The sequence below is a fragment of the Mesoplodon densirostris genome, chromosome 12 (assembly GCF_025265405.1).
Source record: "Mesoplodon densirostris isolate mMesDen1 chromosome 12, mMesDen1 primary haplotype, whole genome shotgun sequence".
In the NCBI taxonomy this organism is placed as follows: domain Eukaryota; kingdom Metazoa; phylum Chordata; class Mammalia; order Artiodactyla; family Ziphiidae; genus Mesoplodon; species Mesoplodon densirostris.
The window spans coordinates 43886378-43907287 of NC_082672.1; the positions used below are offsets into that span (position 1 = coordinate 43886378).

At 38.5% G+C, this 20910-nt stretch overlaps 1 protein-coding gene across 2 annotated transcripts in view; it reads left to right on the forward strand.

Annotated features, from left to right (window-relative positions):
- The window catches only part of ROS1 (ROS proto-oncogene 1, receptor tyrosine kinase), a 114488-nt gene that overhangs the window by 74067 nt on the left and 19511 nt on the right, over window positions 1-20910 (forward strand). For both annotated transcript variants that reach the window (XM_060114794.1, XM_060114793.1), the window contains 8 exons: window positions 1214-1382; window positions 2115-2232; window positions 5131-5321; window positions 8898-8981; window positions 11948-12083; window positions 13323-13485; window positions 15532-15596; window positions 16531-16660. In XM_060114794.1, coding sequence (XP_059970777.1) covers window positions 1214-1382; window positions 2115-2232; window positions 5131-5321; window positions 8898-8981; window positions 11948-12083; window positions 13323-13485; window positions 15532-15596; window positions 16531-16660 — 1056 coding nt within the window. The remainder of the gene's footprint in view (window positions 1-1213; window positions 1383-2114; window positions 2233-5130; window positions 5322-8897; window positions 8982-11947; window positions 12084-13322; window positions 13486-15531; window positions 15597-16530; window positions 16661-20910) is intronic.

Genomic DNA, 20910 nt, shown 5'->3' on the forward strand with positions numbered 1-20910 from the left:
ATTAAGGAGGCAGAACCAAAACGGGCTAACATTTTTGAGCCAGGGTTCAGCATTTCTCTCGCTCTGTCTCTCTCAGAAAGTCCAGACTAAATATTAAGGACCCAGTGCATCTGTTTCATTAGGCTATATGTCTCAGTGGGATTGAGACATTTATGAGTTTAACAGGCAATGTCTCTGACATCAGCATTTCTGTTTTTTGTTTTTTTTTCATTCCTTCTGTTCCTCTTTCTTTCTGGAACCAGGTGGTCTACTTCCTGAAGGTGCTACAGAGAATCATTTCTAACTGAACAGAAAACTAATATAAAGTGCCCATCCAATGAAATGGCATGACCTTGTGAGTGCTAAATGAAAAAGGAGATGTAAAGTCAGGTTTATTTATGGAAACTGACCTTCTTAGGAAACTCTACTGAGGAAAATGCAAGAAGAACCCTTGACAGGATGCCTCTGTCTTTTCCTATTTGTACATTGAAAAAAATCATCATTTTCAAACAAGATATTAAGGGTCCAAACATACAGATTTTTTTAAAGCAGTGTTTCAAAGAAAGAAGTTTAAGATAGCTATAATTAGAGACCCAGTGAAATGAAAGTAACATTTCCTATATTTAACTTGTAACCTTGTTACTTAGTGACTGAGTGATGGTGGGCAAAAATGTCCTTCTTTTAGGGAACTAGGCTTCCTGTGTATAAATATAAGGAATGTTGGTTAGATGTCTGAAGAGGGTTTGGGGAGGAAAAACTAAATGTTTTAATTTATAAGTTACTGTGGACTTCTTCAAAGAATCAAAATATGTAAAAATATTATTACTTTGAAATTAGCAAATCCGTGGAACTGAAAGTATCACTGTTTTGATCCATCATTTCCCCTCAGGTGTAAATTTGTGTTCTCAGTCATCCTGATTTAATAAAAATGCCTTTGATTAGGGATAACAAGAAGTCAAGCTTTGAATCCCTCCTGATGATATATAGTCAGGGGTGCACTTCCCACCTTGGACTTATCTTAAGGACCACCATTCAAGTTACTTATACCTTGTCATAAAAAATAAAATTGCTGTTGGTGGTAAGGATAATATTTGGGATCAAACACTCAAAAAGGAGCTCTTATTTTTTAATAGAAAGTAAACTTTAAGTTTTAATTGCCACAAGCTTTTGAATTTCTATGTTTAAAATGTTTTTCTTAAAGAAACAAAATGTTAATTGAGACTTCTTTTTCTAGTGGAAGCACAATGAGTTTTACCATGTTAAAGCTTCGTGCAGCCAAGGTCCTGCTTATGTTTGTAACATCACAGATCTACAGCCTTATACTTCCTATAATGTCCGAGTAGTGGTGGTGTACAGGACAGGAGAAAATAGCACCTCACTTCCAGAAAGCTTTAAGACTAAAGGTGAGTACTAACATATTCCACACTTAGAAAACTTTAGACGTTTCTCATTTCTTTTCTCATCGCTTACTTCACTAATCCTAGAGGTTGAGATTTTTCTTAAAAGAGTAAATTACTATCTCTAGAGCCTGACTGAAGAAATTGAAAAGAGGTAGGAGTCCTTACTGGCAGTAATGAGGTAATACTCATCTGGTCTTGCAGGATCCTGAACTGGGCAAAATTATTTCAGTATTCTGATTTCCTGTCTAGCTATGATATTTCGCAGTAAGAACTAAATGAAAACAGTGTCACTGAGTGTTCAAATATTTACTACTGACTACTATAACCAGATGCCCAAAATAAAAAATATCTAACAAGTATATTAAATTAACTAGTGTTCTAAAAGGTATACCATAACTCCAAGTTGATCCCTATAAGACTCAAGGGAAAGTGCTCCAAAACTTACAATAATTCTTTTTATTTGCATCACTTATTTCGTGTCAGGCTAAGATCTGTTGTTACTCCTATCACTAATCCATCTAATCTGTCACTAATAAGAACCTCAGTTACACATTTAAAAATATGCAATCATATGAGAATTTTTGAATATTTCTTGAATAAAATTTTTGAATAATTTTCTGAATATTTCTTTAATGTATCTGGCTTTCCTCTGAGTAAATACAGTCTATAGAAAGATGTTTTGCAGATTATTTTATACTTCTAACATACAAATCAGATTTTCTTTTGTTTCCAAAGCTGGAGTCCCAAGTAAACCAGGCATTCCAAAATTATTAGAAGGGAGTAAAAATTCAATACAGTGGGAAAATGCTGATGATAATGGAAGCAGACTTATGTACTATATCCTTGAGATGAGGTATGTCCATTTGCAAAAGTGCTTTGTAAACTACAAAGACCTAAGCCGTTAATTGTAAGGTATTATTAGATCAAAAGTAACAATATTTATGAACGTGTATTCACAAATAAACACAAAGGATCTTTAGTTTAAGGGCCTTGCATGCATCATTAGGTTCTTTGCACAATTCCTAGTGGTCAGCCTTGGCACTCAATTACAAGGCAGATAGTCATTCTTCTCAGAAATCTGCAACTGCTTGTCGATGGGAACAATTCAATCTTTTGAGCATGTAACTAATATTTACTTAATACCTATTCTGAGCTGACGTTTGATGTTAGATGATGGTATGCATGTAAATTTCTGAGGTTAATTTGTTTTAGGAAGATGAATAAGGTCTAGTGAGAATTGACAATGAGTTAGGTATTTTTCAGAATGTAAAATCAGGTCAAGATCTGAAATGGCCTGCAGTGTATAGGCAACCCAGGATTCTCTCTCTATTGTCAAGATTACAGTTTGTAGTGTGTTCCCAGGGACTGAAAATGTGCCTTTGATGAAAACCTGATGAATATATGCAACCTCAGATCTGGCCAGTGTGGGGAGCTCTGTGAATCATAACTGGCTCAGATGAGCTGATTTTGTGCCAACTTGAGGGGAGAATTTCCAAATTCCATAGACACTCCCCTCACGGGACTCTGAAGCCATCTTTTAAGAAGCTCCAAGGACAAAAGTCACTTCCATAATTATAGTCCTGGCAACTTGAGCTTTAGATCTATTTTTACTTCATCTTGCTCTGGCATTCCCATAGCCTTAAAAAAATTTCCTGCTCATGCTAGAGAATTATGTTGGCCATATTTCTAACTGAAACTTTCTTGAAATTTCTGTCATTTTTTTTTTTCATGCAGAGTGAAATACATTCTGACCTGCAGAACCATCCTGGTGGTCTGTGACTGCAATTATGTTCACCAACCAGGCCACACCATGGTCTTACTAGGACCCCTGTAGTGTATTCTCCTCAGTAACACCTTAAGTGCATAGCTCCATAAATACTCTGCATTTCCTTGCCCCCAAGTCTCTACTCTCAGGAGAGGGACTATGGTATAATAGAATGTATTATCTGTCTCAGAGTACCTCACAGTATCTCAGAATATCTTCTTCAGTCAGGATACTCGTGTGTACTTGCTGATGGTGCAGTGGTGGTCGTAGTGCAAGGGGCATGCACTTGGGAGCTGAGCCGACTGTATGAGTTTTCCAGGGAAGATGGAACAAAGTACGACCAACTGGGTGGCTTAAAACAGATATTTATTCTCTAGCAGTTCTGGAGACTAGAAGTCTGAAATCAAGGTGCTGGCAGGACTGCATTCTAGGGAAGCATCCTTCCTTGCCTTTTAGCTTCTGGTGATGACTGGCAATCCTTGGCATTCCTTGGTCTGTAGATGCATCACTCCAGTCTCTGGCTCTGTCATCACATGATGTTCTCCTTGTATGTGTCTGTGTCCAAATTTCTCTTTCTTAAGACGGCACTGGTCATTGGATTTAGGGCCCACCCTCATCCAGTATGATCTCATCTTGACTTAATTACATCTGAAAAGACCCTATTTCCAAACAAGGTCACATTCACAAGGTCTGGGTGGCATGAATTTTGGGGGGAATTATTCAACCCAGTACACAGACCATGTTTAAATCCTTGCTTTATTGCTTTCTTGAACTTAAGTTTTCTCATCTGTAAAATGGGATGATGATATCTACCTCTTTAGGTTGTTGAGAAGATTCAATGAAATGCAACAACATATGAAAAGCCCCAGTACGGTGTGTTGTAAATAGAAGGTGCTCAACCAAGGAAGCGTTCTTCCTTCTCTTCCTCAGTGGCCAGTATCTGTGAAGAGGCACTTTATACATTTTTTAAGGGTCTCTTTCTCTTGGATCAGCGTTGTTTGGGTTGAACAATGAAATTGCCAATGCCCAACATGAGACTTCACACAATGTACAAAATCACTGTGTCCTACAGCTTTACTTAGGATGGTCCTGAGGTCACTTAGCTCCTGGTCACAGTTGTGACCATCCTTGCTGCCCTTGCTCATTCCCTGTCCCTCAGAGGCTCAGCCCTTGCTGTCCTTGGTGCTCTTTCAGGACAACCACTCAGTTAGTGAGAGCAGAACTGGCTTCCATTACTTATCCTCAAGGTTACTGTGGGTTGGTACTAAGTCCTAAAATGGCTGTGGTCTGAGAAGTTTCAGATTTGAAAAGTTCGTTGTCAGAAAAGGCATAATTGGAAGGCCTTGAACTTGCCTTCAGTCTGTGGTTCTGTTAAAAGTAATTTCAGTTATGTCTTTTGAACCCAGCTCTTGTTCTCTTCCCATGTTTCGTTATGAAGAATAATGAGGATTATTACATGGAGGTAGTGTACGCCAATATAAATGCAAGCAATGAACCTTGGAATCTCAGATACAATGATAACTTTGGTAGCTGAACTATTTTATTTTCCTTTTCAATTTTATGTTCTGTATTTTATCCAGATATGGTATCAGTAGATGACAGATAGCATGAGACACCAAAAATTAAGAAAAATAAAAAATTCGCAGTTAAAAATTATGAAATAATTGTCTTATGTGTTTGGAATTCTGAAGAAAGTTTGCACACCCTAGTAGTAAGAAGAGGATCTTCAGCTTTCTCTTGGCCATTGATTATTCATAATTTTCCAGATGGGCTGAGTTGGTTGGCTCCAGGCACTGTTGGAATGACTTTATAAGACTCTGCTATGTTCTGTAGCCAAACCATGTGAGAGCAATGAAATCAAGGGCAAAGTGTGCAACAGGAGATGCTTTGGAGTTCTGTCATTAAATGATATATGAGCACCTAGAAATAACACATATATTGTCTTGTATATTTCCTATATTTATAACTTTGCTCTTTCTTTTGCAGTAAGGGCACTTCAGAGAATTCACAGAACCAGAATTTAATGTGGAAGATGGCATTTAATGGCTCATGCATTAGCATTTGCACATGGAAGTCCAAAAATCTGAAAGGAACATTTCAGTTCAGAGTAGTAGCTGTAAATAATCTGGGTTTTGGTGAATATAGTGGAATCAGTGAGGATATTATATTCGTTGGAGGTATGTTATCATGTCTGTCTATATATTAACTTGTTACACAAAGGTTCAGAGGTAAAGAGAAGTGAATTCTTAGCATTAGCAGTAAATTGGGTGACTGTCTAACTTCACCAGTCTATCATTGAAACTATTGGACTATTCATTTCATCCTATGTGATCTTCCTAAAACGTCAAGATCAGCATGTCCTTTTTCTCCTCAGTAACAATCAGCTAATTGTTAATGCCCACCACATCAAGTCCATGTTCCTAGATGGATTTCCAAGGTTGTCCCCAGTCTGGTTTTTATCCAGCCTTATTATTCTGTTCCTGGTACTCTCATCTGCTACACAACAGGCCTGAAACTCTACTTGCCGATATCTATATCTTCCACTGGGTAGCCTATTTTTGTTCATAACACATTACCTTTCTAATCACATAGGCTAGAAATCTCAGTACCATGTAGGATTTTTCCCTCTATTCGGCCACCAAGTTCTGTTGATTTTATTATCTTGATTTCTGTCTAATGAGTTCACTTCTTCCTATTTCTACTTTGACTTTCCTAATTTAAGCTACCATTTCTAGCCTGTGCTCTTGGCTTAATCCTACTGCTGACAGTTAATCTAGCTGAAGGACAATCTGGATCACTTCACCACTCTCTGAAATGCTTGAAATGGCTCTCCATTCACTGCCTTCAGAATCAAGTACAAACCTTTCTGTGGCATTTAAGGCCTTTCGTGATTTGCCCTCCAATTGTGGTTCATCTTTCCTGACATTTATCCTTATGCTGTAGCCATGTCAGACTGGTAAAAAACTTTCATGACACTGGGTCCTCAGCCTTTGTTTCCCTCAGCCTAGAATGCAGGCTTGTACCACCTACCACTTGTCCTTAGCTGGGATTTCCTTTCTCTCACTTTCTGTCAACTGAAATTCTTCTCATCCTTCAAGGCCTAACTTTATTTTATTATTTTTTTAAAAATTTTTTAAATTGACATCTTTATTGGAGTATAATTGCTTTACAATGGTGTGTTACTTTCTGCTTTATAACAAAGTGAATCAGTTATACATATACATATGTCCCCATATCTCTTCCCTCTTGCATCTCCCTCCCTCCCACCCTCCCTATCCCACCGCTCTAGGTGGTCACAAAGCACCAAACTGATCTCCCTGTGCTATGTGGCTGCTTCCCATTAGCTATCTATTTTACATTTGGTAGTGTATATATGTCCATGCCACTCTCTCACCTTGTCCCAGCTTACCCTTCCCCCTCCCTGTATCTTCAAGTCCATTCTCTAGTATGTGTGCATCTTTATTCCCATCTTGCCCCTAGCTTCTTCTGATCTTTTTTTTTCTTTTTTAGATTCCATATATATGTGTTAGCATATGGTATTTGTTTTTCTCTTTCTGACTTACTTCACTCTGTATGACAGTCTCTAGGTCCATCTACCTCACTACAAATAACTCAGTTTTGTTCCTTTTTATGGCTGAGTAATATTCCATTGTATATATGTGCCACATCTTCTTTATCCATTCATCTGTTGATGGACACTTAGGTTGCTTCCATGTCCTGGCTATTGTAAATAGAGCTGCAGTGAACATTCTGGTACATGACTCTTTTTGAATTATGGTTTTCTCAGGGTATATGCCCAGTAGTGGGATTGCTGGGTCATATGGTAGTTCTATTTGTAGTTTTTTAAGGAACCTCCACACTGTTCTCCACAGTGGCTGTATCAATTTACATTCCCACCAACAGTGCAAGAGGGTTCCCTTTTCTCCACACCCTCTCCAGCATTTCTTGTTTGTAGATTTTTTGCTGATGGCCATTCTGACCTGTGTGAGATGATATCTCATTGTAGTTTTGATTTGCATTTCTCTGATGATTAATGATGGGTTGTTTTTTTTGATATTGAGCTGCATGAGTTGCTGGTATGTTTTGGAGATTAATCCTTTGTCAGTTGCTTCATTTGCAAATATTTTCTCCCATTCTGAGGGTTGTCTTTTCGTCTTGTTTATGGTTTCCTTTGCTGTGCAAAAGCTTTTAAGTTTCATTCGGCCCCATTTGTTTATTTTTGTTTTTATTTCCATTCCTCTAGGAGGTGGGTCAAAAAGGATCTTGCTGTGATTTATGTCATAGAGTGTTCTGCCTATGTTTTCCTCTAAGAGTTTGATGGTGTCTGGCCTTAGGTCTTTAATCCATTTTGAGTTTATTTTTGTGTATGGTGTTAGGGAGTGTTCTAATTTCATTCTTTTACATGTAGCTGCCCAGTTTTGCCAGCACCAGTTATTGAAGAGGCTTGTCTTTTCTCCACTGTATATTCTTGCCTCCTTTATCAAAGATAAGGTGACCATATGTGCATGGGTTTATCTCTGGGCTTTCTATCCTGTTCCATTGATCTATATTTCTGTTTTTGTTCCAGTACCATACTGTCTTGATTACTGTAGCTTTGTAGTATAGTCTGAAGTTAGGGAGCCTGAAGGCCTAACTTTAAATGAACCCATTGTGATGCTTAACTGCTGCTCCTTAGGCAAAATGAGCTACTGCATTTTATACACACACAGCCCATTATTCTATACAAAACTGACATCATTCTTATTTGCATTATAGTTAGTTATCTGGAGAAGAGCTCAGCAAACCTTTTCTGCAAAGAACCAAACAGTAAATATTTTAGGCTTTCCAGGCTACATTCAGTGATCTCTGTAGCATCTTCTTTTTTTTCCAAATTATATATATATATTTTTTTAATTAATTAATTTATTTTTGGCTGTGTTGGGTCTTTGTTGCTGCGTGCGGTCTTTCTCTAGTTGTGGTGAGTGGGGGGCTACTCTTTGTTGCGATGCTCTGGCTTCTCATTGTGGTGGCTTCTCTTGTTGTGGAGCACGGGCTCGAGGTGCATGGGCTTCAGTAGTTGTGGCTTGCGGGCTTAGTGGCTCTGTGGCATGTGGGATCTTCCTGACCCAGGGCTCGAACCCATGTCCCCTGCATCAGCAGGCAGATTCTTAACCACTGTGCCACCAGGGAACTCCTTCAAATAATATTTTTAAAATGTAAAAATTATTCTTAGTTCATGAATAGTACAAAATCAGGCTGCTGTGGCCAGATGTGGCCTGAATGCCATAGTTTGCCAGCTCTGGTCCACATGTTTGTCTCCTCTGCTCAATGAAACCATCTGAGAGCAGGTACCATGTTATCATGTTTATATTCCTCAGTTCAGTACTCATGGAATTAAATGTACATGAACATGTTATAGAAGAAATAATATTCCCAACCATATGGTGCATGAAGACTGAGACTTCTTTGTCCCAAATTCACTAAAAAGATTATACATGTTTCCTCACCCATTTTAAAGTAGAAGATGGGGTGGGTATATCCCAATGATGTATTGGTAAACCAGATCATTGGAAAAGAAAAGAAAAAGAAGAAAACCTTGATTTTGGTTTCTCATGGTGTAAATACTCTCACCATGATTGATTTCAAGCTACCGATGGTTTAACAAGTGGCTTGCAAAAATCCAATAGGAGCTAACTCTGGCATATCTGGCATATCACTGAGACAATCTAGTTTTACTCTTTGAATTAATTTCTTTTTCTCATTTATTTTATTAGATGGTTTTTGGATACCAGAAACAAGCTTTATACTTACTACTATAATTGGAATATTTCTGGTTGTTACAATCCTATTGACCTTTGGTAAGTATAGTAGATTTAAAAATATAGGTAATAAACTGTTAATTTGATCATATTACTTAATTTAATCTCTGAGTTGATTTAATTTTCCACATGAAATAAATTTATAAAATTCACAATGTTACCTTTGGCTATACGTCAATAACCACTAACTCCTGTGAATTTTTTTTTCTAATCTGGGGTAACTTTATGAAAAATAAATCTGTATTTATACTTCACAGTATACTTTAGATAAAACTACTTGCAAAGGCACCAACTTTAGCCTTCTGTAGAACAGTATTACAGATTGGCTATTTAACAAGTGTTTTGTGACTTATAGTTCGAAATAAATTAAAAAAAATGACTCTGGGTATAAAAAAGTGTTCGATTAAAGGGAAACCAGTGACAATCCTTGGTCGGGATAGTTTAGGTCTCCAGGCAGACAGCCTGGTCTAGAATGAGCAGGGCCTCTTGCAGAAGATCCATTTCTGCCTTATAGCATTCAATACTCTCTCTTTCAGATGTCTGGCCTGCTTGTTTCAAATCGCTGCTCATTTGTAAATGACCAGGAAAGCAGAAGAATTAGGTTAGATAGACAGAAAGCTAGCTACTTCCCACCACTCATTTTATACTAATGTATTGGTCTTAAAAGTCTTTTTGTTTTCTTAAGATTTAATGATGAGAAAATACAGTGACAACTCCCAAAAAGATGATTAAATTTGGGACCTATGGGGTTACCATAGTGGATCATACATCCTGCTTCATTCCTATTGTTTCAGCATAATCATTAATAGTAGTTCCTTTCAGTCCCCAAAATGTTCTGATTCGGATTATAACATATATGGTCACCCTGTCATTATTAACATATGAGTCCCTGACATGCTGAAATATTACAAAAAAAGACATGATATTTACCGGAAGAGAACACTCAAGCGCATATTCAGGAAACAGTAGCTTCTTTTTTTTTTTCATAAATAGGGGAAAGTTTAAGGAAAAGTTACAAACATAAAGTTGAACTCTCAGGATAAAGAAAGCCAATATTTTACTAAGTGTTCTAAATCTATATTCTTCCCAAAACTGATTGGAGTCATAAGCTATTAGAGAGCACATTGAAACTTGAATTGAGATTTCTTTTCAAAGATTCCACACCAGATAATATATGGAATATATTATTTCTTCAGCTAACTTGGAAAGCTAAAAATTTCAGCTGACTCTGCCAGGATTTTAACCTGTGGTTCCAGGGGGTCTAAGTATTGCACAGCTGATGTTTGTGCCACTAAGCCAGCCCCTCCAGAATTATGCATATGACTGCAGTATATTTGGCAGTTGGCATATAGGCTTGACTGCTTGTCTGCTTTCCTACTGGGAAGGAGTATTACATGAAGAGTCCTTCATCTGACCTTTGCCTGCCTACTTGTACATCACCATTGTTAAACCCATAACTCTAGTGGATGATCATGAGATAATTTCAGACAATCTATTGTGCTTTCAAGACATCCTATGGATATCTGACTTTCGCAGGACTTAAAGGTCTTTATTGTACTTGGAACTCACAGATTTTTGAGTATAGGTAAGCTAATTTGGTTCTTTTGCTTTTAGTAGCAGTGCATGTGGTTTTACTGGTAGGATTATGCGAGTGCATGAGAAAAGATTGAATTATTCAAATAATGAAAATAGCAATTGTTTTAAAATTTGTATTGTGCAGAGGGCTCTCATCAATCATACTTATAAATAAAAAATTGAAGCAAGGGTTTTAAAATAAGCATCGACAGCTTTCACTTTGGTGAGTGGTTATATATACTGTGCAACGTGAGCCTGATGCTGGGAGCAAAGGAAAATAAACTGTAAAATACAATTGCTGATCTCAGGAGCTTGCCATTTAATGGGGGAGGTAAGACATACCTGTACGAAAAGATAAATAGCAGGATATATGTTAAACAGCAATAAAAGGAAATAGGAAATGTAGAAGACAGTGACATAGCCATGCTGACTGAGAGCCACAGTTGGTCTTAGAAGTTCAGAGATGAGAGATCAACAGAGGTTGCAGAGGTCTCAGAAGGCATCCTTGAGGATCTGGGGCCTCATTCTGGGCCTTTAAAAATGAAGAGGGATGGTAAGAGCATTTCAGGTTTGAAGAATTACATTAGCAAAGGTACTTAAGAGCCCTCCCTGTGTGGTCCCTCAGACGGAATTTCACTTGCATAAAACTCACCTGTTGGGTACTGAAGCTTCTATGGAATAAAGTTCAAATTTTAATCATCATCTCACAAAGCATCCTTGCTGTTTTCAACTTCTGAGCCAGTATTCTAGTATTGATGGGCGATCTTAATGATATAATTGTATTTTAATCTTCAAAAATATTACTTATGTTTCATGATTATAAAAATAATATTTGCCCATTGTATAAGGAAGACAATACAAATCACCCATGATCCCACAGCTAGGGAGGACCACTACTAACACTTGGTAGATTTCATTCTAATAATTTTTCTATGTATTTGAGTATGTGTATTATGAAAAACAATGAATATACACTCCTATACTCTGCATTATAAAATAAAGCATGCCATTATATTGAAAGCATTCCTCAGGTCTGCTGAGGAGTATAACCTGGACATATCTGGATTCAGAAATGAATTTGTTCACTAATAATTATTATGCAAGTTTGTTTTGGTTTATTTTGAGTCTAGTTTATGGGTGATTTTGAGAAATAAGTTCTGATATTAAGTTGCTTCAACTTGTTTATAACAGCAATAAGAAATATATTAAAATTTACTCTGAGAAGTGAGATAAAATGTGGTATAAGTTATGTGTTTTTATATGGCTTTGTACCTGGATTTATTCTATTATGGGCATATTTTTTCAATCATATTCTGTTATTCTATCAATAGTGTTCTTCAGTATAAACTTTAAAAATGTATTGTTAGCATTTCCTAGAGAAAAAGAAAGCAATGTTTTATTTTGTAAATTATGATCTTTTGTCTTTATAGTCTGTTACAGAAGATTAAAGAATCAAAAAACTCCCAAGGAAGGGCTGACGGGTCTCATAAATGAAGACAAAGAGTTGGCTGACCTTCGAGGTCTGGCCGCTGGAGTAGGACTGGCGAATGCCTGCTATGCGATACAGTATGTAACCTGGGTCGGCATTACAGGGCACCTAGATGAAGAGTGGGCAACTCTAAAGAGAGTGCCCATGCATGCCATGTTACCCAGGACTGTCCTGCTTTATGCCCATATTATTCTGGCATATTCAAAAGTAACATCCCCTTTCACTCTCAAATGTGACCTGGGATGGATGGCAAATTATGTTGTTATCCTATCCTAAGAAAAATAAACAAAAATTAGTTGTTTTCTAGCATCTTATCACATAGTTTGAAAGTCAATAAAACAAGGAGATAACTACTACGTGGAAGGGAGTAGATGGTAACATGATTGATTCAACTGGAAGAGAAGAATTCCAAGGTCTCTTGTGTGTGCTATTAAGTCAATTTTATTCTGTTTTCAGAAATTCTATGGTGATTGCCTACAAAACTTCTCTAAAATAGATGAGGTTTGAACTTCCATTGTCATCATAATTAAAGAAAATATTTAAATGTCTCATTGTACAAGACACTATGTTATGTTCCACGCAAAAAGGATTATATAGCCATCGGCCTTGCTTCTAGAAATTTATTTAAAGACATAAGAACACAGGATTTGAAGTAGACACAGAAGTGACCTAAATCAGCTTTTCAGAGGTGACTTTTCCTGGAGAAAATACACAGCATATCTGATATTCAAGATTCTCTTTTAAAATCTCAAAGTGTTTTTAATGCTGATGGATTTCCTCCCCTCATGATATTCCAAGTGAGAAGCTTGACTTTCTGAAAGTTAACCTGATGGACATGGAGTAATTTTGTGGTCATAGTAAATTTTTTACATGTTTTACATGAGAGATCAGGTGTATGAAGTAAAGCAAAAGCTTTTGAGATCATAAGCCCAGCTGTATTTATTACTAATTTGCAATAACTTTTTACACAAATTGGTGACCTGAAGAAATTAATAACTGATAACTTTAACAAAACAAACTACAGTAAAAAGTCTTGAGGCAGTGCACACACAGGCATACTATCAAAATGAAGGTGCCTAGAAGTGAAGTAACATGTTCTGGGTTTTGGAAGAGAGAAGGAATATTCTGGATGGTGGAATAGGAAAGGAATAGGAACACAGACACATCACTATGTCACGTTGAATGCACTGCAGTGTTACAAAACCATAAGATTTCTCTTCCTCTTTCTCATACTTTTTCTCTCTCAAACACTAACACCAACACCCACTCGTAAACCATACGCATTTTGGGAGACCAAAAATATCGTTATTTTCCAGTATGCTTCCAACCCAAGAGGAGATTGAAAGTCTTCCTGCCTTCCCTCGGGAAAAACTGACTCTGCGTCTCTTGTTGGGAAGTGGGGCCTTTGGAGAAGTGTATGAAGGGACAGCGGTAGACATCTTAGGAGTTGGAAGTGCAGAAACCAAAGTAGCAGTGAAGGTAATGCTGATCTTTTAACTCCTTGACTTGTTATGTCAACATATTTACAGGGACTTACATGGATACAACTATGATAAAAGAGGAGGGTTCTTGATGGAAAAGATAACTGGGAGAAGGTAGAAACCTGTCCATGGCTACAGAAATCACATCCCACCCCCATTTCCTACATAAATTCCGTTATTAACAGTTACCTCTGAGGTTGCTAATTAGCTAAGACCTGGCAGACAGTCTTTCCCTTCAAATATACTATAAGAAAACTGGGGTGCTAGGTGCTAGGGCAGATAGTAAATATTTTAGGCTTGCTGGCTAGACGGTGTCAGTTGCAACTACACAACTCTGCCATTGTAGCGTAAAATCAGCCACAGTCAATATGTGAATGAATGGGTGTGGTTGTGTTCCAGTAAAACTTTATCTATGAAAACGGAAATTTAAATTTTATATAATTTTCATGTGTTATGAAATACTCTTCTTTTTTATAACTTTTTTCAACCATTTAAAAATGTAACAAATTAATTATACCTCAATAAAGCTGGAAAAAGCAATCCCACTACTGGGCATATACCCTGAGAAAACCATAATTCAAAAAGAGTCATGTACCAAAATGTTCATTGCAGCTCTATTTACAATAGCCAGCACATGGAAGCAACCTAAGTGTCCATCAAAAGATGAATGGATAAAGAAGATGTGGCACATATATACAATGGAATATTACTCAGCCATAAAAATAAATGAAATTGAGCTATTTGTAATGAGGTGGATAGACCTAGAGTCTGTCATACAGAGTGAAGTAAGTCAGAAAGAGAAAGACAAATACTGTATGCTAACACACATATATGGAATTTAAGAAAAAAAAATGTCATGAAGAACATAGGGGTAAGACAGGAATAAAGACACAGACCTACTAGAGAATGGACTTGAGGATATGGGGAGGGGGAAGGGTAAGCTGTGACAAAGTGAGAGAGTGGCATGGACATATATACACTACCAAACGTAAAATAGATAGCTAGTGGGAAGCAGCTGCATAGCACAGGGAGATTAGCTAGGTGGTTTGTGACCACCTAGAGGCATGGGATAGGGAGGGTGGGAGGGAGGGAGACTCAAGAGGGAAGAGATATGGGAACATATGTATATGTATAACTGATTCACTTTGTTATAAAGCAGAAACTAATACACCATTGTAAAGCAATTATACTCTAATAAAGATGTTAAAAAAATAAAGCTGGAAAAAATAAAATAACAACCAATAAAAATGTAACAATTATTTTCAGATCATAAGCTGTACAAAAATAGGTAACAGGCTGGAGTTGGTCCACAGGCTGTAGTTTGCTGACCCCTGGACTACACAATTATTCATCATGGTGTATTTGATGATGTAGTTTTAAGGAAGCCCTGGATATACTCTCATATTTTTATAAAACTTTCTTTTGATCAAAGGATGATGAATCTTTTATGTAATTGAGTAATATCCTGATCACTGCTTGTTAGGAACTTATTGCTTTGAGAGTGGGCTATACAACCAGAAAAGTTGGCAAAATTTTCTCCACTTCCAACTGATAGCATTTAACAGTCTTTCACATACTCTAACCTCAACTGGTTTAAACAAGTGTTTCTTTTCCTTACATAACAAGTTGACTTCTGGCTTTGGTGTAGTACTGTGTCAGGCCAGAGCCAGTATATCTGAAATTCTCTCAACTTTGTACGTGTATGGTGCCTCATGGTCCCAAGATGGTTGCCAAAGGATCAAGCATCACATCTTCATTCAGGACATTGATAGGGGGAAGGATAGTGTTAGATGTATATGTTCAGGAAAGTAAAAGTTCTGCACAAGCCCCTCTCACCCTCAGCAGTTTCCCCCTTACATCTCTTTGACGAGGACTGAGTCATATGACCACCCCTGTTTGCAAGGGAGGCTGGAGAATTGGAGAACACAGTTTTTTATGATAAGGGTGGATATTACAAAACAAAACAAAGATTGTCTCCATTAACCCAATGAGCTCACGGAAATGTCTGCTATACTGATTCCTGGCTTGTTTTTACATTGCACAGACTTTGAAGAAGGGCTCCACAGACGAGGAGAAGATTGAATTCCTGAAGGAGGCACACCTGATGAGGTATCAGGGCAGCTCTAAAATAATTTTCCCTTGGTATGGGTAGGAAGCTTTTACATATGATTGGTGGATTTTTAACATTCAAAATGACCTGACATAACAGATCATGCCCAGAATAAACATGGCTGAAGTTTAAAAGGAAATATGTCTGGAGTGACAAGTATTCTATAGAACCCAGTCTTCTGAGCCTGTTCACAAGCAGTCCTCAGGCAGTCCTTTCTTTTACCTTCAATAAGAAGCATGTTTTGCAAGGGATTTCTGAAGCTGTTCAGCTTTAAATATGCTTATGTGCTTCTAAATGTGTGATAATGGGTCAAGTAGACCAAGTAAGGGAGAGTTCTCTTAAGTACACAGTGATGTCAATGAGAATATCCTGGTCTTGGTAAACTTGTCTTCAAGGTTAGAGTTAGTTGATGGTCATGGAAACTACTCAAATACATCTTAATACACCTTGAGGCAGTGGTTGATCGGGTCCCAGCTTGTGGGTTCTGATTGTTAGATTGGGGCTTACTTGCTTTGACCTCTTGAGAAAACATTTGTAGCCAAACCTGAGTGTTTGAATCGTTTCTCTGAAAGGGAGAGAATATTTCATACTTGTCATGACCAAAAACATAATGTTCTAAAATATTTTTCGAAGAAGGACATTAGTTAAAATTACTTTCTTTTCCAGAACATGAAATGATTAATATAAATATCACTTCTTCTAAAACTCCCTCTGTTCTATCCACATGCCTTGGCCACTAGGGGTTGCAATATTACCTCTGTAAGGCAGGCATGCAGCTGGGTTCTTGGAAAAGGAGGCTTTCATTTATTAAGAGGAAAAAAAAAATCAGGGTTTTGAAGGAAACCAGAAATAAAGAATTATTCTATTCATAAAGATCCTCACTAGATTTTTGTCGTTGTCATGTTATCCTGCCTGTCTCTTTTCGCCTTTTAGTAAGTTTAACCATCCCAACATTCTGAAGCAGCTTGGAGTTTGTCTGCTGAATGAGCCCCAGTACATCATCCTGGAACTGATGGAAGGAGGAGACCTTCTTACCTATTTGCGTAAAGCCCGGATGACATCGGTAGGAAATGGGGTCCACAGTATTGGTTATGTAATGCAGATGGCCTATAAGTTCGTCTTATTTTCCTTTAAATTCAATAGGCTGCAGTTTTGGCTGATGGTTGAAACTTAGAAGACTTCTGTCAAAAAAAATTCTTATATTTCCTTCATGTTGGATTAGTCAAACTAGAACCCTGGGCTAATGTCTGGCGTTTTCTGGCTATTTGAGCCTGCTCTTAGTATCTAATGGAAAAATAGGTCCCTCCCTGCCAGAATCATGGTTTCTGAAGAACAGAGAATGTGTGGAGTTTCTCTGTACTTAATCTATCTGCCTTTCTGTCCCAAATTGAAATTTCCAGCCCTTAGTCTTACATCTCTCCCAGCTGACTTTTCTCTGTGTGGATTTTCACAGGCGTCTCAAACTTTGGCCAAAACAGAACTCTTGATTTCATGCATCCTCCTTCATGCCATCCATCTGGTTCCTTACTTTTCTTTTCCTACAACCATGCTAATAGGTCCCATCCACTCTAGGGTCCTGCTAACAAAATGCAGCTCCGATCCATCCTCTCCATGTCTGCAGTGCCTAGAGCAGCATCCAGCACAGTGGACAGTGTAAATACTGTGGCACGTGTGAGGAATAAGGGCTGGGGGTCTCAGCACCTGTGGGAACCTGCTTTTAGGTCTCAGGTGAGAAACACCTGAGACAAAACAAGTAACTAAAATTTAAATGTGTAGTTTTAAAAATTACGGTTTTTTATTTCTATTGAAGTATACATTATATAGCTAAAAAACTGAAACATATGACAAGGTTTATGGTGAAAAACAGGAGTCCTGTGCTCTATCTCATCCCCACATCCCAGGCCTCTGCTCATTCCTTCTGGTGTTTACCTCCACTTTCCTAAACGCTCTGCTTATACTGCTGCACAGTGAGTTTTCAACCTTGGGGGAAATCTATTGACTGCCTACTGCAAGAGGCAAGGATTTAAGCTCTTAGTCATGTACCAGCCTGACCCCACCAGCTCTACACACAGAAAAACTTTGCTTTCCCCATCCTCTGACAGTTACCCCAATTTGCAGATAAATCAATATTGCAAGTTTATGTTACTATGTCTATTTAATTATTATTTGCTAAGTTACTCAAATACTATGATTGTGGCTCTTCTCTTGAGTAGTTTAATAAATGCCCCCCCCATTTGCTTAGGTTTCTATATTCCTAAACTCTCTGACAGAATTGTAACCCTTCTCACAATATGGATAAATATATGAGATAATCCAGTTCCTCACCATATTTTTCCTGGACACTTCCCTCCTGGAGTTGATATAGGCGCTTGTCCTCTGGTCGCTACAGAGCTGTTACCCTAGAGGTTTCCTTCACATGTACCTTGGTAATTTCCATGTTGGACCTTTATTTCCTCAATTCCATGGCCTCTTTGTTCTGTTTTAGAAAAGAGAAAGCATGCAAGGCAAAAGTCTTTTTTTTTTTCATTTTGAGGAACTGTTCTTCCCTCCTGCCCCATGCTTGATTAATAATTTGGCTGGATTCTAGGTTGAAAATCTCTTTTCCTCAAAAATAAAACTCCTGTATCTTTGTTTTCTAGCTTCTACAATTGCCTTTAAAATGTTTTATGCCATTCTGATTCCTGGACATATGATCAGTGACTTGCTTTTTGTCCTCTCTTTGGAAAATTTTAGGAACTTCTTTTTTTTCCCCTTATAAATTTATTTATTTATTTATTTAGTTTTAGCTGCGTTGGGTCTTCGTTGCTGCTCGCAGGCTTTCTCTAGTTGCTGCGAACTGGGGCTACTCTTCATTGCAGTGCGCAGGCTTCTCATTGCAGTGGCTTCTCTTTGCTGCGGAGCACGGTCTCTAGGCGTGCGGGCTTCAGTAGTTGTGGCATGTGGGCTCAGTAATTGTGGCTCGCAGGCTGTAGAGTGCAGGCTCAGTAGTTGTGGCACATGCGCTTAGTTGCTCTGTGCATGTGGGATCTTCCTGGACCAGGGCTCAAACCCGTGTCCTCTGCATTGGCAGGCAGATTCTTAACCACTGCGCCACCAGGGAAGTCCCAGGAACTGCTTCTTATCTGTGGTACTTTTTACTCATCTGGACACTCAGCCTGGAAAATTATCCCTTTCAGTTCTGGGATTTTTTAATATTCTTTCTTTGGTAATAAAGAAAACTCTTTGTTCCCTTTATTTCCTTGTTCTAGAAATCCCAGTAGTTGGATAATGGTCACCTTTGTTGTATCCTTTTCTTTTATTAGCTGTTTTCTCCTATTTTCTACACTTTGTATTTTTGCTCTCAATTCTGGTATATTTCCTTAATTTTTTAATGGAATTTAAAAATTTAATTTTCCACAGACTCATTCTTATATTTTGACTGCCTCTTAAAATAGTATTCTGATTTTTCCATACGTGCAAAATCTTCTTTTATCTTGCCTAGGATACTAATCATAGTTTTTTTTAAGTGTTAATTTGCTTCCTGCATTGTCTTGACTTCCTTTTTGCCTCATTGTTCTGGGATCTGTTTGTAATATGAGAAGCTTTTCTCAAATGTTTGGTAATTTGTGGCTGGTCTTCATATTTAATAGTGAGACCTAAGAAGCTGATTGGAGCCTACGTCTGTGGCAGCTTCCTTTTGGTTGTCAGGTGGGACCCTGATGTTCCGCTGGGGTCGCCTAATGACAGCATCTGGATGTCTTCCCTGGCGTACGCCAGTTTCCCCAGAGAGGAATCTGCTGGTCTCCTGCCTGGGCAATAAACGCCTGAGCCTCAGTCAGGGAGTCGAGTTGGGGAAGAGGGCTGGAGGTCTCAAGGCTCAGGATGAGGATTTTCATTTAATTCCCTTCTCCATTTTTAGCACAGTGCCTTAGTATGACTGGTATCTTTGAACTTGGAGTTGCTCTGGTTCTGTGTGTGTGTGTGTATGTGTGTGTATGTGTGTATGTGTGTGTGTGTGTGTGTGTATGTGTGTGTGTATGTGTGTGCGTGTGTGTGGGGGGTTTAGCAGAGGAAAGCCTCCTGCTGCTGTGTGTGGGGGATCTAGGGTCTACTTAGCTCTTAAAACAAACTTTTAAATATTCACCTTGCTTTCAGTCCTGCCCCTCAACCCTGCATTCAGAGATACTTGCTACCTCGAATTCCAGAGTGTTTATGGGGTTCTACAGTGAAACACATCACTTAATTCTCATCTTCTCCCTCCGCAGGCAGCCAGCTCTCATCTCTCCTGGCTCTGCTAAGTGACCACACCCCCACCTGCTTTCCTTCCTCCAAAATGTTTCCTTGTGCTCTATCTATTCTCCTGATCTGTTTATCCTCTTGAAATCACAACATTTCCTCTATAATGGCATTTTAGTAAGGTTTGGGGAGAGAATAAAACTAAAATGCATAAATTCAATTCCTCATCGTTAACAAGAAAGTGCCTCTGTAGATTTTTATTTTAGTTTTTTGTGGGGGAGAGAAGAGACAATGAAGATGGACTAAAAGAACTCACAGAGCTGCTTTTCCCAAACTACTCTTATTCAGCCAGTGTCCTAGTGGTTCTGACGACTGGTTCTCAAGTGCACTTCAGTTCTTCCGCTGCCTTTCCTGCTGGCTACCAAGGCAGCGTCCATGATTGTCTCCCTCGCCCTAACCTTATCGGATAGGGTGCTCTTAGGTGCTGAGTGCCAGAATCAAGGTGCGGGGTCCACAGTGGAGGGCCGTGGGCTCTACGCCCCCATCAGGCTAAGTTCACATGGGGCCAGCCGCCTCTCCACAGAGAGTGCTCAGAGGCACCTTTCCAGAATTACCACGAGCACCCTTCTCCCCATCCCCACTCTGAGACTGTTTTGTTGGGTTGAATGCATAAGGATTGACTGCAACTGGGTTTATAAACCTTAGTCTGGTCCTTCATCTTTAGGACTCAGTTTCTGCATCGTAAAATGGAACACTGAATCCAAAACTTTCTCGGCTTCTTTTAGCTTTGATATTCTAAGATTGTAGTAAGATAGAAAAAGTGAACAAAAAACCCTATCTATCAAAATAATACAACTACATAGCCGGATACAATTCAATTCATGAAATTTTTGCCGGGTATTTATTTTACGACAGTGGAGGATGTGGCTCTTGCTTTCAAGGGCCCTGCCACGTGGTAGGGTGGGTAAGTCACATATGAATGACTCATTTAAGGTAGAAAGAGGGAAGGCCCATTAGAATGGAGTAGAGAATACACTGCTGATGCACAGAGGAGAGAGAGAGATGATTTCCAACTGGGGAGATGTGAGGAGGCTTCAC